Source organism: Syzygium oleosum, unplaced genomic scaffold (genome assembly GCF_021117445.2).
Source record: "Syzygium oleosum isolate NSW1041296 unplaced genomic scaffold, Sole_v2.1 Sole_v2.09, whole genome shotgun sequence".
NCBI classification, from domain to species: Eukaryota; Viridiplantae; Streptophyta; class Magnoliopsida; order Myrtales; family Myrtaceae; genus Syzygium; species Syzygium oleosum.
The window spans coordinates 11,906,757-11,924,554 of NW_026607493.1; the positions used below are offsets into that span (position 1 = coordinate 11,906,757).

General features: G+C 41.2%; 1 protein-coding gene and 1 pseudogene across 3 annotated transcripts; one reads left to right on the forward strand and one right to left on the reverse strand.

The window, feature by feature from the left end:
* LOC115666648 (pentatricopeptide repeat-containing protein At1g62350-like) lies at positions 1-7,500 on the reverse strand (annotated as a pseudogene).
* A 2,873-nt stretch (positions 7,501-10,373) lies between these two features.
* LOC115690572 (uncharacterized) lies at positions 10,374-12,707 on the forward strand. Of its 3 annotated transcripts, none has more exons than XM_030616975.2 (4): positions 10,374-10,548; positions 10,757-10,875; positions 10,948-11,105; positions 11,626-12,707. In XM_030616975.2, the coding sequence occupies exons 1-4, from the start codon at positions 10,459-10,461 to the stop codon at positions 12,618-12,620; spliced, it is 1,362 nt and encodes a 453-aa protein (XP_030472835.1). In that variant the 5' UTR covers positions 10,374-10,458; the 3' UTR covers positions 12,621-12,707. The 3 variants fall into 3 exon arrangements, with proteins under 3 accessions (XP_030472835.1, XP_030472856.1, XP_056170235.1); XM_030616996.2 differs by having other exon boundaries at positions 10,416-10,548; positions 10,723-10,875; XM_056314260.1 differs by having other exon boundaries at positions 10,428-10,548; positions 10,656-10,875.
* The last annotated feature ends 5,091 nt before the right edge of the window (positions 12,708-17,798 follow it).

Genomic DNA, 17,798 nt, shown 5'->3' on the forward strand with positions numbered 1-17,798 from the left:
TACAGAGGATCAAATGCATTGAGGCATCCTTAAAGGGCAATAAAATTCCTGATAACAGATAGACAAGTAAAGGTATACTCAGGGTTATCAACAGTAATGTATATCGACTGATCTATCAAGGAAGAACTTAATTAGAAGCAACTTGAGACCATAACAATGAGGTCCATCCACAAACAAATAGAACATCTACATCTTCTGACTAATTAGAAATCCTGTTCCATATAACCTACGCAACAGTGACTGCAACACTGGCATGAGAATAGACGCCAACAGCCCCTGCTATAAACATCCGGAATCCGCTTCATCCGGCCTAAGCTCCACTGGATTAGAGACCTACTGAGTCACCAATGGGCATAACATTTCGACAGCGATTACCCGTGTTTCTATTTCAAAAAAAATTTCAAGATCCTGCCGCAAACCATCTACAATGATTTTGATAAAAGTCGGTAAAAGTGGTGCGTCTTTTCATTGCTCGAGGAGAACTTCTAGCTGCCCATGCTTGCATAGCTATAAGTCCTCAAACAAGATCAACTGATCTCCTCTTTGGCTGAAAAGAATAAGAACATAAGTTAAGAACTTCATCTTCAAAATGCCAAGTTTCACGCTGTTGACACCTATAAAGGAAAAGGATAATAAAAGCTAAAGACATCACAATACTTTTCCCAGCCTCCATAAGTTGTCATGAATGAATGGAACATCGGCACTCAAACAACAGAATTAGGTCATAAATCCCAAGAATTTATCATAAGCAGCTATCAATGAAAAGAGGGAATACTTTCTACTATAAATGTAGAACATGCATGGAAGCAAAATAACTCTCAAAAGAAAGCGAAGAACAAATCGGACCACTGACCAGAAAGCACTACTACTCCTACTTGAACAAGCCAAGAGTATAAAGCTCTAGTTTGTGCTGCATCAAACATTTGTTTTTAGCAATGATGACTAGCGTCAAAGGAAATTCATCTCCAGGTAACATCCAAGAGACATGAGCATTTATATCAAAAGATAATCCCAAAGCTCCTAAAGACAGGAAGGATCAGAGAGAAGCCCATGCAGAAAGATAGACATATAGAGATCGTAATGCTAGAAAGAGTATGGAAGAGCGAATCCCTACATATTTTCTGTCGACTTCTTCCAGGAACTTTTTAGGAGAATCCAAATATTCAACAGTCTCTCTTCACGAACTCTACCAGATCCTTTTCTCCAGCCTTCTCTAGATTTCTTATGAGAATCATCATGGTAAATTCATTTGGGGCGCGACCAGCCGCTTTCATCTTCTCGTAAGTCTGCATTGCCTTTTCAATCATGTCCGCTCTTAGATATGCTCCAAGCATCTCGGCATAAGCCCTTGTGTCAAGTTCAATCCCTTCTTTCAGAATTCCGGAGAAAACAACTTCGGCAAGAGCAACCATTTTGTTCTTTCCCAATAGTTGGATCATGTCGCAACGCAATGCAAGATCAGTGTCGTACCATTCCTCCTCGCACACGTACTCAAAGACCTATAGCTGGAATCTTTTTAGATAGAATAAGAACAGTAAACAGGAAAATATTGAAATAGTGCATCCAGAATTCACACCACCAATGTGCATTCAGGGAGGGTATTACTTTGTTTCTCTTTTTACTCAAAATACTAATGAGAACAGTATTTTGAATATGCCCAATGTTGTTTCCCTTGATGAAACATGGAAACCAGCATTTTCTGCCCAATGTTTATCTTTCAATTTAATATCTTCACAGTGATTCTCCTTTCTTTGTGAATGCCTAATGTAGAAGATTAAAAAGAGTACCCAAACCCAAACTCGGAAATCCTAAACATGGATAAAATTCCTAAGGCCAAACAAGCCTACAAGAGTCATTGTTGCAAGGTAAGCCAATCTCATCAGTCAACACTCAACCCGTTTTCTAAAAATCACCCATGCCACTCACTAGCTCGATGCACTGGCTGAATCACCGATAACCAATACGAAAAACGAATTCACCAAACTTCAGAGCAGCACTCAATTACCATTTAGAGCATCCACTACAATTAAAGAATGTAACTTACACAGACACCAAGAATGGCCTTCTATACTTCCAATTCCTATCTAGAAGGGCAGAGATTTTTCACATCATATACAAAAGTTACAAAGAGAGAATTCGGAAACCACCAAGAAAAGCAAAGAAAACAAAGACCCAGAACCAGGGGCTCGAAAAAGGTGATACCTTGAGGGCCAAATCGACCTCGTTCTGTCTCTTGAGCTCGGCCAAGGCGTTCAAGAAATCGGACTTCCAGATCTGGAATTGAATCGAAAAGCGGGAAACCCAGCGTGGGATCAGAGCTTAGGCGGAGGAGGAGACGGAAGAGAACCGAAGTCGACCTCCCCGATCATGGCGGCCCTGGCTTCCTCTCGGCCGAAGCGAGTGAGCAAGACGGCGGCGGCCATGGCGAGACCGCTCGGCCTCCCCCAGATCTGGGGGAGGCCGAGCGGCCTCGCCCAGGTCTGGCGATCGACCTCGCCGTCGCCCAGATCTGGGCGACGGCGAGGTTGACCGGCGGCCATGGCGAGGCCGAGTAGAGAGAGATGAACAGATTGCGACTTCCAAATCCAGAAAAGCGAGAGATGAGAGGAGATCCAGCGCGGGATCGGAGCTTACGTGGAGCAGGAGACGGAGGAGAACCGAAGCTGACCCTCCCTCTCGATCACGGCGGCCCTGGCTTCCTCTTGGCCGGAGCAAGCGAGCAAGACGGCGACGGAGAGAGAGTAGAGAGAGAGCGAGCGAGCAAGACGAACGGCTTCTGATCAGAGAGATGAGAGGAGATGAGACAGATGTGTTTTTTGAAGAGACGAGCAAGACGAACGGCTTCTCTCATAAATGATTCTGAGTTTTGTTCGAGAAATAGAAAACCTAATTTTTTTCTGTTCTGATTTCTGATTTAGAATCGATTTTAGAACAAAAACTTGTCACAGAAATAGAAAAATGAAATTACGTTACCAAACGAGTTTCTCATCCAAAACCGATTCTGAACAAAAAATCAGGCTTGGGACAGAACTGCAATGGTTATCATGCGCTACCTAACTTTACCTGCTACAATTAATCTAAACACCACAATTTTCACCTACCTCTTCATAGTGTTTTTCTACCACCCAACCCAGTTCGTGCAAGACATGCTAGGATTATGTGGACCGATCTAGAAAGTTCAGGAAATGGATCCCAAATTCCAACAACCCATTTATATGAATATGGTCCTGAGGGAATCTCCTCACGATATGCCTAAAACAGAATGAACGTCAGAAGTTTCTTTTCCCGTTGCCGGTCCCCTTTTTTCTAGCCAACCTGTAGTTCCATTAACTTCTCAATCAGACCCCGTACCTTGTTCCAATAGAGAGGTAACATCGAAAATCGTGCTTTTTTTTTTGAAACTTTTTCATTGCATAATTGTATCATAAAGACTGTCAACTCTGTTAAACTTTGAACATGGAGAAGCCGGAAATGGTATGGCAACAAGTTGTCACCTCATGGAAATTCACATGGAAAAACACCAACTTCCCTAGTTTAAGCTTCAATCTGGTACTGCTCCGACTCATTTCGGGTTGGCGGCCTCGACTGGTAAATCCCGTTTCACTTTCGGTGATCATTCCGATTGCATCTTCTATGCTCGCCGTTTAGTATGAATGTATGTGTATTTACTTATACGGTTGGCTCTTTGCTGAGCAGGAGAGTAATGATCCGTCCCAAAGGCGATAATGCCGACTGTCTGTCAATATACTGGGTAGCTGCGGGCACTAGAAGGCTTCTGGTTGGGTGTTCCAAACGCGTACGGTTGAGACTGACACTAGTCAATCATTACTCCGATTCTTCAAAGATAGAGGATGGTAACATTTCAATTAATTATTGCTTCAATCATTGCTCCGATTCTTCAAAGATAGAGGATAGTAACATTTTAATTAATTGTTGCTTCGTGTAAGATTCTAGTTGATTCGAGTGTGAGAAAACATGTGACTTGACCCCCAGGGTTGATGCAATGATGTGTATCTGTGGCTGCGAGAAGTTAGGTGTTGGAAACTCAGAACATTTGGGTGTCTAGATTAGGGTGGAAGGAATGAGAGTTTACCTCGTTAATGCTGTTTTTTTCACCAGAAAAGGCTGGAGTTCAGGTTCATTGCAGAAGAGATATCAATATATGTCACTACAGATTTTTATTGCAACAAATATGGTGATCCGCAGGAAAATTAAAATGTTTTCGCCTCACCATTTCTATCTTTTGTTCAAACATGTTTCGGCTTCATTGTTGTTGTTCTGGTGTGGAATGTTGCTGCTGCTTAATAGGTTACTGTCTCATACCTTAGAGACAAAATTCCAGCCACTGAACTCTAACATGAACATGCACAGACAGTCCAAAATTTCAATGAAAGAGCGATTCATTGCAGTTTCACATCCTCTATTGCACTAGGAGAGGTTCACGACGATTGTAAGGGTATCTAGATTGTCGTGGCCGATATTTTTGTTCCTCAGCCACCAGCTAGCATTCCTGCGAACACTCCACTGGCTCAATCTCCTCCTGATTTTCCCACGGTTTCGCCGACATTTACAAATTTTCCCACTCCCAAAGTTATGCCAACGGATGCGCTGGACTCTTATTATATGAGTATACAGAAACTCATAATTAATGCCGAGACTTCTCCTGGCAAAGTAGCATCTAGTCCAAGTACTCCAAGAGCCAGAGGTGCTCTCTTGAAGAAGTAGAGGTGTGCAAAACGGACTGCCCGGATCTGACCGGACCGGACCGGCCGGTTTGGTCCGGTTCCCGGTTCCTAAAAGTGGAACTGGTGTCCGTGCGGTCCGGTTCCCAATTCCTAGTGGGAACCGGATCAGATCAGAATGATCGGACCGGATCGACTGCATACGTTTTTTTAATTTTTTATTTCTTCAAAAAAATTAGTAAAATGTAAACTAAACCTACATACAATTATTTCCTCTTATCGTCGCACCACAATAACTCTTCACTCATCGTCATTTTCGTTAATATTTTGAGATTTGTCACTCTTTTTCGTTGTGGTGGGAAAAAAATAAAAAAAATGACCGGTTCCATTGCACTGGACTGGTGGTCCGGTCCGATTCCCGGTTCTAGGTCCAACCGGTCCAGTCCTTGGTTCTCAAAATTGGGAACCGGTCCTCCTGGTCCGATTCTCGGTTCCACTTTGGAACCGGACTTGATCGGGAACCGATCGCCCCTAACTGAAGCAGTTTCAACTTTAAGGCTAGCTCAATGTGGGCTACTGGCGGACCAGGAAAAGTTGATCAAAGCATTTTGGGCTAATTTCAACCAATTAATGTCCGATTTCCTGATGTTTGAGCAGGACAATGCTGAGTTTGAGCTACAATAATTGATAGGATCAAATGAAGAAGAGTCACGAGATTTATGAGTCATGTAAGGACTTATGGAGTGACCTCACTGAGGCAGATTAAGAACTTGAGTCAAAATTGGGGAAGATGAAGAGTTCCAAGCAAAAACTTGAGGAAGTGAAGTGTAGAAGAGAGAAGCTCATCTCAGGGAGATTTTGATGGTTGAATAGGAAATCTCAAGAGAAAAGAGTAGAAGAGACAGAGTAAAAGAAAAGAATAGCTGAGGAAAGAATGTCTAGATCAACTCGTGCTTTGTTCAACTTGAAGGCCTTATTTTGTTAACCCTGTCTAGATCAACTCTTGCTTTGTTCAACTTGAAGGCCTGATTTTGTTAACCCTGCAGACACCGTGGCTATTTACTTTCTCTGCGAGAATTTCAGTGTGCAGTATTGTTCTCGAATTATATTATATTCAACTAAGGGTACTTTTGTTTCGTGAAAAACTCAATAATAAAGGAAAATAAATTTCCCGAAAAGTATTTTTCAGAAATACGATTCGTTTTTCTTTGTTTAGTGATATATAATCGAAATCGTTTTCTTATGTTTGGATTTCATTGGAAAATGATTTCAATCTCATTACTTTATCTCAGGCATTTTTTTTTTTTTAAAGAAATCGAATTTTTAATTATCTTTTAGTTCTCTTTTTTCTTTTTTTTCTTTTTCTTTTTTAAAAAATCAATTTTTTAATTTTCTTTTTTCTTTTCTTTCCTTTTCTTTCCCCTCCTTCCTCCATCTCGACCAACCGGCGACGGCCACAGGCGAGCAGCGAGCTCGTTGGCCTTGACCGAGCCCGAGCTCGCCTGGATCTGGCGAGCTGCGACCTCGCCAGGATCGGCCGAGCCCAGCCTCGCCTGGATTGGCGAAGCTTAGGCTCGCCTGGATCGGCCGAGCCTTGAGCTCGCCAGCCTCGAGCTCTTGTGTCTTGGTCGATCGTCGAGTTGCCAACCATTGCCAAGCATGTGACCGGTGGAGGAAGAAGGAGGAAGGAAAAGAAAGAAAAGAAAAGAAAAAGAAAAGAGAAGAAAATATTTAAAAAAATTGATTTTTTAAAAATAAAAATAAATAAAATTCGATTTTTTTAAAAAATATTTTATAAGAATAATTTCATTAATCAAGGACCTGCGCACGGTCTTTGTGGACCCGACTAGAGCTTGAGCGTCGGGGACCGAGAACGGCTTTTGTGGACCGGAGTTCGAGTGTCGCAGCATTAGGTACGAGCACGAGGTGTTTGGGCCCGGCCTTGATGGTCCTGGGCATAGGTTGGTGAGCTCGGCCTTGGTGGCCCGCGCTTGTGGATGGTTTCCGGCCATCACCGAGGCCGGCGACTGGCGGAGAGAGGAAGAAGGAAAAACATAAAGAAAGAAAAGAAAAAGAGAAAAAAAAGAAAGAAAAAAATAAAATACTAGCAAATTTAAGATGGGCAATTCTGGAAAGTGTTTTCACCTTCTTAGATTAGGAAATTCACTTTTCTAATTTTATACATGAATATTTTCCTTGACCGGAAAGTGTTTTCAGTTGACTTATCATTTTCGACGAACCAAACGGTGAAAGTCCAGAAACCAAATTCCCTGAAAACACTTTTTCTCAAACAAACACACCCATTTTTCAAGAAAATGACAATATTTTCTGGTGTTTGGCTGAAACCTGAAATTATTTTGAAATATATTTTTCGTCGTTTGGTAAGAGCAAATCAGAGATTTTCCAAAGGTATACATTATTCGAGCACTAATGACTTGCGCATAGGCAACCTAGGAACCAGGTATGGGCACCAAGGTCTCAGGTTTGGCCTCGATGGACCCTGACCTAGGTTTGGCCTCGATGGACCTGGGCGCCAAGGACCGGGGAACGGGCTTCGTCTGATCCCAGCCTCAATGGACTCGGGCATAGGTGTCAGGGACCCAGGCTCGGGCACCGAGATCCTAGGCCTGACCTCAATAGACATGGACCTGGCCTCGATGGACCTAGGCGCATGCGTCAAGGTCTCGAGCCTAGCCTTGATTGACCCAAGCTTCGGCGTCTGGAACCGTACCTCAATGGACCCAGGACTTGGGCATGGGCGATGGGTCTCTGGAACGAGTGGCAAGCTTCCGGGCCTAGCCTCAATGGACATGGACATAGGCGTCGAGGACCTAGTTCTATGGACACAGCCCTGGGTGCCAAGGACTCAAGCACTAGCACCAGGGTCATGGTCTCAACCTTGATGAACCCAGTCCTTGGCACGAGACCTGCACTTGGGTGTTATGGACCTGAGCTTAGCCTCAATGGACTCAGACTCGGGTGTTAGAGATCCAGGCATGAGTACCAGTGCCTTGGCCCTGGCCTCTGTGGACCCTGGTCGGGGCGCCAAGGTGTCGCGAGCCCAACCTTTGTGGACCTAGGCCGGGACTTTTTCGACCCTAGTCGGGGCAAACTAGGCCCTGGTCTTGGCCCGCTATCAAGGGCCTAGTAACAAGTGTTGGGGTTTCCATATCCAAAGGTGGAGTTTCTTGTTCAAGCGCTTTAGTTATATTTTTGAAAATGATTTTCGATTTTTTAGATAAGAAATCATTTTTTTGAATTTAAGCATAGATTTTTATTTGACTAGGAAAATATTTTCTATTGACTCATTTTTTTAAGTGATCCAAATGTCGGAAAATAGTATGTAAACTTTTCAAAATCCACTCAATATATAGTGGTTGGGTTTAAAAAGTTGACGGCGTTAGCTAAGGTCAACGCTTTCGCCACGCCTAAACAACTGCGGCTGGAGTTAAACAACACCATCGCCTTCCCACCACTGTGCTCGAACGCATCCATAACAATAGGGTCTGCCACCATGCACACTATTCGTAATGGAAGGCGGCTATAATGGTGGCAATGGATGCCAAAGCAAGAAACGGAAGCAAAAAATAATGATACAAGAAAAGAAGAATTTTTTAAAATTTATTTAGAAAAAAACCGTCATTTCTTTTCCAATTATCGCTAAATCAACGGTCCATGTCAGTAAAGGAAAGCACGCGGCATGGTTTTATATCTAACGAAAGTATCAGATTGAGCTGATTTTTTAAATTCAGTGACTAAATTGAAAAAAAATTATCATGAGCGACATTGAAAAATAAGGAAAATTTAAGGTATCAACTGATTCACTGCTACTATCTATACTGACCTTTTACTTGTGTTCAGTTATTTCCGGTCCATGTGGTTAATATGGTTATTGTTATAATATAACGAGGAAATTAATAGGATCTTGCAATTAAATCAATGCGAAATCATCAAAGTAATAAATGATGAATAATAAAAAAACACCAAACATTTACGTTGAGTAAATATTGATGCTTGGATTGAATCACAAACCTAGATTATCGGTACCTGCTCCACGGAAGAGTTAGCAACAATAATCCACTAATAATCGGAGAATCAGAATTGCAATTGTTCGTACGCTCGAATGTTTTCCGCATTAGATTAAGCACAATCTCACAATGTTGATGGATAAATAACTCAATTGAATTAAAGGCTCACAGCACATAAATCCGAGTGTCTTGAGCTCCCTTTTGTCTTGATCTCCAACACGTAAAAATATAGAAATTCAGCGACTAGAGAATCCATTTTCTCGCAATATGGATCGGTCTACATATTCCAACCGGGTCGGGTTTCATATACGGGCTTAAACTTTAGACATAATTTAACAAATATTTTTTGCCATCCAAGGAAAATGTGTAATAAATTCGTAAGTTCCTTATCTACTTCTGTCTCTGTTAGTAATTTATCTCATTGCTTTGGCGGATTTCTTGTTTTTTCCTTAGTATATCCATTAGTCTATAGTAGTACTTCTCTATAACTGTTACTAATGGGAGACCTCAGTCTTCCGACATTAGCAACTCTTCAAAAATAAAATCTAAATTTAATTTCATATGGAAAGATTATGTGTCACTGCTTAATGTGGCAGTAGAAATCAGCTACATTGATAATTCAATGCAACACAAAAGACACTGCTAAGTCACTGACAACTAGAAGCCGGGTTTGATGCTATTCAACAAAAGGGCATTTGTCCTTGGTGTATTTATCCTTTCGCCTTGGACTCTCGCTTACTACTTAGCAACAACCCAGAATGGAGTTTGAAGTGGATCAGCAGATCTAGTAATGTTGTTGCTCATGAGCTTGCAAAATGGGCCCTTTATCAGTTAGGAACTGCATCATCTTTCTTTTTTAATGATCTCCCATCTAGAGTAAAAAACTTAGTGTTAGCGGAGTCTTCTTTAATTTATCATGTCGATGTAGGCTCTAGTTTTTCTGTATAATATTTGAACTTATCTGATGCAATAGAAGGTTTGTTTTAGCAAAAAAAAAAACTAGAAGCCGGGTTTCGTACCCCGGTGCCTGACAGTATAAGGTGAACCTTTTAATACATTTATAGAACCTCGATATTCATATACAGGTAAAATTGGGATACTCATCGATCAAATGGTAACAAAAGTCGGTAAGTTTACTGATCAACTACACATGGATATTTGAATGTCAGTTGATAACTTTATTGGATGTTTACAGTTACAATAACTATAGTATAGGTAGATTTTAAAAACTCACTGGAAAAATTCAAATGTAAGTTGGCAACATATTAATTGACTAAAAATTAGTAAATTTAATTAGCAGACGGTGAATTTTTCGAATTTTGCCATGGGCGTGGGCTGAATATCGATAATATTGGTAAATTTTGACAATAACCGGTATCGTAAATTAGACGTAAGTTGGTAATTTACAAACATGTAACTAGGTAAGTAGTTCACTTATAATCAGGAAATTAAATGTCTCATAAATTACTAAGACAAATCAATCGAGGATTTCAATTACCAGTTGCCAGGATTGTCCTCTTGGAAACTCAATGAGAACACCGAATTGAATAGTGGAAGGACATAGAGACGTTTCATAGGCAATTAAAGTCAATGGCGAGGGTCAGGTGGCCGGATATGATAGAGTGGGGAACAAGCAACACCGTTTTACTCGGTATCTCCGGTCAACCAAACCGCGTCCACCCAAGATTTAATAATGCAATTACATACAATTTTTCTGATCTGAGCAAAGTGGTCTGCTGAAAAACACGATGAACATCTTTTGCGGATTCCCTTCTCATCGTCGGACTGTTGTAGCATTAACCGGTGAATCTGAGCTCGTACCATGCTCAAACAGAGAGGTGAGTGTCGTTTCTCTGTCAAAATCCCAAGTTCTTGTCTCCGAATTGCAATCGTAACTAGTCACATAACGTCGAGAATCACGCCCTTTCTTTTCTTGTTTTCATAGCTCGGCAAGTATATTAGTGGTGTGACTTTGATGTTAAAGAATCATGTATCTGCTATTAATTCATCAGAAGGAGTGATGAACTTTTGTCAATGGAGAAGCAGGAAATGGTGGGTGAACAAATTGTAACCTCATGGAAATACATTTGGAAAATCACCAACTTCAATAGCTTAAGTTCAGCCAAGTACTACTCTCAAGTATTCATGGTTCGCGGCCACGACTGGTAAACACTGTTCCATTTTCAGCGATTGTAAAATTATGTAACTTCTTATGTGGTTGGCTTGATTCCGAGCAGGCGCCTGTTGATCTACCCAAAAGGCAATAGCACCAACTCTTTGGCACTATATTTGAGTGTTGCGGATCCTGCAAGACTTCCAAACGGATGGTATAGATTTGCACGGTTCAAATTGACCCTGGTTAATCAGATGAATTCTGGTTCTTCAAAGAAGAAGGGTATGAGTTGTCTACTCCAGGACCTCTTTTTCCCCCAGCTAGATGGTTCTCTTATTTAATCTTGCCGTTAGTCTATTTCTGAAAGGCTGATAGGCGATGATCTGAGTTCTTTTGTTTGTTCATGTAAGATCAGTAAAATTCAAGTAACAGGAAACATGTGATTTTGTCACTCTACCTCTCTTTGGATAGGTGAATTACTTTAAAACCGTATGGACATTTAGATACCCAGATTAGGTTTGAAAGAGTGAACAATATTCACCATGTCCAAAGTGGATGGCGAGTGTAGATTCGATTCTGAAGAAATCTGAGGGACCAAATTGATGTTTTGCTGAAGTAAACTAGAACATTCTGGGACGGTGTTCAAATCTTTTGTTCAAACATGTTTTAACTTTAGTCCAGTTGTTTGATCTGCTGTCGAATGTTGCCCTTGCTTAACATGGTAAATGTCTATTATATATATGCACACTCTATTTATGATCTATATCATGCCCAACCGCTAAACTTGCAGCTGATCTTGCAGAGACAGAGCACATTTTCACTGCTAGAGAGAGCGATTGGGGTTTCACATCCTTTATTCCATTGAGAGAGCTTCGTTGCTGGCGTAATGGGTATCTCGTAGACAATACTTTGATTGTCATAGCCCAAATTTTTGTCCCTCTGCCACCTGCTGGTGTTCCTGCTAGTACTCGTCCGGCAGAGCCTGATCCTCCTCGTGCAGATACTCTCCCTCCAGTATTTACACCAACAGATACGAATACTCCCACTGCTATGGTTATGCCAACAGATACAAGTACTCGCCCTCCCGTGCTTACAGTGACAGATACATTTGACTCGTATTTCACGAGTCTCGAGAAACTCATTAACAACGCCGAGGATTGTCCTGCCAATGTAATGCAGAGCCCCAGTCATCAAAGGAGTGATCTCTTGACTTCTGAAGCTCCAAGCTTAGAAGAAGTTGAGAATGCCAAGCGGTCTCTGAAAGAGTGCCTTTCGGATATCTTCAAGTTAAATATGAAGGATAGATTGGCTGAAGCAGTGTTCACCTTGAGCCTAGCTCAATGTGGGCTATCGGCAGACCAGCAAAAGTCGATCAAAGCATTTTGGGCAAACTTCGATGAATTGACCTCTGATTTCCTGATCTTTGAGCAGGACAATGCTGAATTCGAGCTGCAAAAATTGATAAAGGACCAAATGTTTTCGACGATGAAGAAGAATCACGAGACACATGTGTCATTTAAGCAATTGCTGAGCGACCTCGCCAAGGAAGAGGAAGAGCTTGAGGCAAAAATGGAGGGGGAGGAGGAGTTTAAGGCGAAACTGGAAGAAATGCAGGGTAAAAGAGAGAAGCTCATCTCAGAATGGGAGATTTTGATGGTTGAATCAGAAGAGGCAAAGTCTGGGTACAAAGCTCAAAAGAAGAAAGTAGAAGAGGCAGAGGAAAAGAAAAGAATAGCCGAGGAAAGAATGTCTAGATCAACTACTGCTTGGTCCAACTTGAAGGCTCTATTTTGTTAAGCCTTTGACTTGTGCGTATGTACAAAGACGGGGAAATTACCAAAAAAAACGTTAAATCTATTGCACTTGTGCCAATTCAGTCCTAAATCTTTCAATTGTGCTAATTTAGTCATAAAACTTTTCACATTTGGCTAATTGAGCCAATCTGGAGAATTTTGACGGGAATGGCTAACGTAAATGCCGGCCGTTCTACGTGGCATGGTCGACGGTGACGTAGACATTTTGTAATAATATTTTAATAGTTTTTTGAATTTTTTCTTTTCTTTTCTTTATAATTATTGGGACCAAGGGTCGGCATGGGTCGCCGTCCAACCCTCGCCAACCACAGGCAAGGGCGTCCCGACCCTCGCTTGATCTGGGCGTCACGACCTTGCCAAGGGCCGGCGAGGGCCTCAACGCCCTCACCTGGCTCAGATGCGAGGGCATTGTAGCCCTCACCGGATTTGGGTGAGAGGCCTTGCCCTCCCTTTAGCCGGCGAGGGCATTGCGGCCCTCGCCCAGTGCCGGCAACCCTTGTCAACCCTCGGTCCAAAAAAAGAGTAAATAAAAGAAAAGAAAAAAAACCAAACAAATTTATAAAAATTCAAAATTTTATTAAAATATAATTAAAAATATTCACGTCAATGCCGGTCATGCTACTTAGTTTGGCTAGTGCCAACGTTAACAATTTCCGGTCAAAATTGATCCGATAGACTCAATTAGCAAAATGTGAAAAGGTATAGGATTAAATTGACATAATTGAAAGAATTAAGACTGAATTGGTACAAATGCAATAGGTTTAGAACTTTTTTGGTAAATTCCCGTCTTTATACATACGTACAAGTCACAGGCTTAACAAAATTGAGCCTTCAAGTTGGACCAAGTAGTTGTTGATCTAGACATTCTATCCTTGGCTAAATCGATGATATACTAGTACCTAATTAATTTTTGGATTGATCAATATTCAATTAGAACATCTCAAGTAATTGTTTTTCAAAGATTATTAGATGACAGAGTTTGAGTTTTGGTCATTCTTCCAATTATTTGATATGGTTTTCATTCGTAAATCTTGTAGCAAATTCTTTTTATTGGTTATTGTAGCATTTCGAATTTTGCCATCCGGAGGTCTTAAGCTAGTAATGCCTCGGTTCCAAAGATCTTCTCAAATCCAAGATTTGGATAATATAAGGGATCCAGACATGATCATAAACTTAAAACACCATACTAGAGTCACTACCAATCAGTTCAAAAAACCTAGATCGATTAATCATCTAAAGGCTTAGGCAAATGGGAAAAGTGTGCTACCTAAGTGCACGAGCGAACGAGATTACAGTGTGTGCTCATTACTTATAACGAAGTGAGATTCGGTGATCGGCCACCATTTGTTCTGTTTTGATGCTAAGTAAGAATTGTTCTTGTAAGATGAGAGTGTGCTTATCACGACAGTTTATGCTTTATCGTTCTACTTTACTGTTTGGGATTTGTTTTGTTTTGAACCTCTCGTGTGTCATCTTGAAATCTTTAGATATGAATGAAATATTTACTTTCGACAAAAAAAAAAGTGCACATGCGAAGGAAATTGATTTAAGACTCCGTGTATTTCGAAAAAAATGAATAATTTGGAAAACATTTTTCTAAATTGATTGCTTGTATTACTTGAAATAATTAATCAACAAAAAAGGTTTTCATTATTGAGAATAATTTATGTCGAAACATATTCATGAACGATAAAAAATATTTTTTGTCCATTCATTTTTGTAAGCGATACAAGCGATCGTTATTAAAAAATATTTTCCAAATCATTCATGTTTCGCAAAACAAACGGAGCCTAAGAAAACTAAAAATTCCTAGGTTTGAGGATTCGGTTAACCTAGGAGATATTAACATCCCACGATGCCCTTTAGGTACCATGTCCTTATTTTTTGTTAAGCCCTATATCATTCATCAATTAACTCCTGAAACATGTATGATGTTTGTCACCCAAACACTTACTCAACGTCGTTATTGTTGAGAAAACCTCCTATAATATTTTTGAAATTGACAAAATAATCAATGACGCCTTGCAAGCTTGATAATTGTAAGAGTTGTTTTATATTTCAGGTAATACTCACTCTAAAGGGAAATGTATGTACAAAGGAAAAAGATCTGTGAAGACTGGACGAACCTAAGTGTGAACAAGTCTACAAAAATGTGAAAAGACTTGGAGGTACCATGGTGAACATGATCTATATTTCTAATGCACTCAAAGTTGCCCTTAAGACACAGTTAGATATCATCAGAAACCTGATATAACTGGAAACTTATATCACCAAAAAACCAAATATAACCGAGAATTGCTAATATTAGCAGAGCAACTATACTAATGGAGTAACAAGTTTACACATGCTCTAAAAATTTGGATAAAAATATCCATGACTATTTTTATCTGAATATTTATTACACCTAGGGATATGACTTGGATTCTAAATCGAAAAAGTTGATTGATTATCAATCTCAAGAAGTATCTACGCATAAAATATCAATCAAGCATGATATCTGACTTGGATTCCAAATCAATGAAGTTGATTAATTATCAATCTCAAGAAGTATCTACGCGGAAAATATCAATCACATCCGAAAATCACGTAGTGATTTCTACGCCAAGTTTCCTCAAGAAGTATCTACACCGAATTTCCTCAAGAAGTATCTACGCGGAAAATCACGTAGTGATTTCTTTTTCTGTCATCATGGGTGATTCTAGTGACCGTATTAACGTCAAACTCGATGGTTCAAACTATTCTCTTTGGAAACCATCGGCAATGGCAGCACTTGTTTATCGCGACTTGTTTGAGCATGTTGAGGGACTTTGTCCTTGTCCTGGTGCTCTTAAAAGTGAATCATCTGATGAAGTTGCGAAACGTGCCGCTGAAATTCGAGCATGGAATGTTGCTGATCGGAAGGCATGGGCTATCATTTTTGGTTCCATTGATCCTGCTCTTCGCCCACAATTTTCTAATGTTGTTGAGGCGAAAAGTTTATGGGATCAGCTTGCCGAGATGTTCACCCAGACAGGGGACATTCGAGTTTATCAGTTGGAGCAAGAAGTTTACAGTGCTATGCAAGGGTCTCGCTCTATTCGAGATTTCTACAATTACATGCACTCACTTTGGAGTCAACTAGATATTCTTGTTCCTATTCTCTGCCCATCATGCCTGAACTGTACTCGGTGTCCATCTACTCGACTTCAGACTCAAGATAGGCACCGTCTACATTCTTTTCTTATGAAGCTCGGCTCTCCCTATGAAGGTGTTCGCAGCCAACTTCTTCACCGCTCTCCAAGACCATCCCTCCTTGACGCTGTCAAAGAATTACAGTCTGAGGAAACTCGTCTTGGTTTTCTTTCCTCCTCGACAGTTTCTGATTCAACTGCTATTTTGGCTGCTCCACCACGTGTTTCGCCTACAGTTTTGGCTGCTCCACCACGTCCTTCGCCTACTCGTGGTCCTCGCCGCCTTTCATGTACGTATTGTCATCGTCCTGGTCATGACGAGTCACATTGTTGGAAGAAGAGGAATGCTTCACGCCTTTCTGCATCACCACGAGCCACTACCGCATCTCCAATCTCTCAACCTATTACTCTGGTTTCTCCCTCTACGGATGACCGTATTGCTGCTCTTGAGGCCCAACTTGCCCGTTTGAGTCGTTCTCTGCCCAGGTCTTTTCCCGATTCTGGTACTTCTACAACTCTCTCATATGCTAGAAGCACCGCTGCAGCTACTCCACCTTCAGGTGATATTTCTACTACTTGGGTACTTGACTCAGGAGCTGCTAGAGATATGTCTACTTCCACTGTTTTTCTCACTAAGCTCTCTGAGCTCAAGCAACCAGCACATTTCTTTACTGCTAATGGTTCTCCTCTACTAGCTACCCGACAGGGTACTCTTACCGTCTCTGAAGATTTCAATGTCCCTGATGTGTTACATGTTCCCTCTTTTGCTCTCAATTTATTATCTGTTGGACAACTCACCGATGCTGGATGTACTGTAAGCTTTACAAATAGCTCTTGCTTTGTGCAGGATCGTTTGAGTGGCAAGATGATTGGCAGGGGCAGTAGACGGGATGGACTTTATATTATGCAACATCTCCATCTTCCAACTTCCTCTCTTCCTCATCCTGTGTTGGCTACCCTCGATCTTGTTCGGTGGCATCAGCGTCTTGGACATATTCCGTCTTCTCGTCTCACCGTCCTTCACCAACAAGGTGCTTTGGGTCCTATTTCTTTTGGTAGTCTTCCTCCATGTTCTATCTGCCCTTTGGCCAAGCAATCTGCTAAGCCTTTTCCTGTTAGTAACTCTAGAACTAGTGCGATCTTCGATCTTGTTTATTCTGATGTTTGGGGTCCTACCCCGCTCTCTTCCAAGAGTGGTTTCAAATATTATGTATCTTTTATTGATGATTATTCTCGTTATACATGGGTCTATCTTATGCGTCAACGTAGTGATTTCTTTACCATCTATCAGTCTTTTACTTCCATGGTTTCCACACAATTTAATACAAAAATCAAAGTTTTCCGTTCAGATTCAGGGGGAGAATATCTCTCTGGTGTCTTTCGTTCCCTCTTAGCTAGTGATGGTACACTTCCTCAGTTATCTTGTCCTAGGGTTCCAACTCAAAATGGAGTTGCTGAACGCAAGAACCGTCATATTCTAGAGACCACTCGAGCTCTCTTACTTGGCACATCCGTTCCCACTGAGTTCTGGGCTGAGGCTCTTCTCACAGCTGTTCATCTAATTAATCGCCTACCCTCATCTGTTCTCCATCAAGACACCCCGTTTCAACATCTCTACTCTCGACCTCCTAGCTATAATTATCTTCGAGTTTTTGGATGTACTTGTTTTGTCATTCTTCCACTCACTGAACGTACAAAGCTTACCGCCCGCTCTATCCCATGTGCATTCTTGGGTTACAGCACTGAGCACAAAGGTTATCGTTGTTATGACCCAAATGGGCAACGTGTACGTATTTCTCGTGATGTTACGTTTCATGAACACATCCCTTTCTTTTCAACAAACACTACACCTCATGTTTCGTCTCCTGTTCCATTTATGGATTTTCCTGTTGATCCTCTACCTGATCCTTCTAGTCCCTCTTCTATATCGGATCTAGATATATTGCCACCTTCTCCATCTTCACATATCCCTTGTGTTGCACCTCGTGCTG

What these genes read in the sequence shown, in the direction of transcription:
- LOC115690572 (XM_030616975.2), top strand. Translation starts at nt 10,459, where the DNA reads ATGAACATCTTTTGCGGATTCCCTTCTCATCGTCGGACTGTTGTAGCA. An exon ending in ATGGTTCGCGGCCACGACTG is followed by an intron (nt 10,876 to 10,947) that starts GTAAACACTGTT and finishes GATTCCGAGCAG; the next exon opens with GCGCCTGTTGATCTACCCAA. An exon ending in TGGTTCTTCAAAGAAGAAGG is followed by an intron (nt 11,106 to 11,625) that starts GTATGAGTTGTC and finishes CTGATCTTGCAG; the next exon opens with AGACAGAGCACATTTTCACT.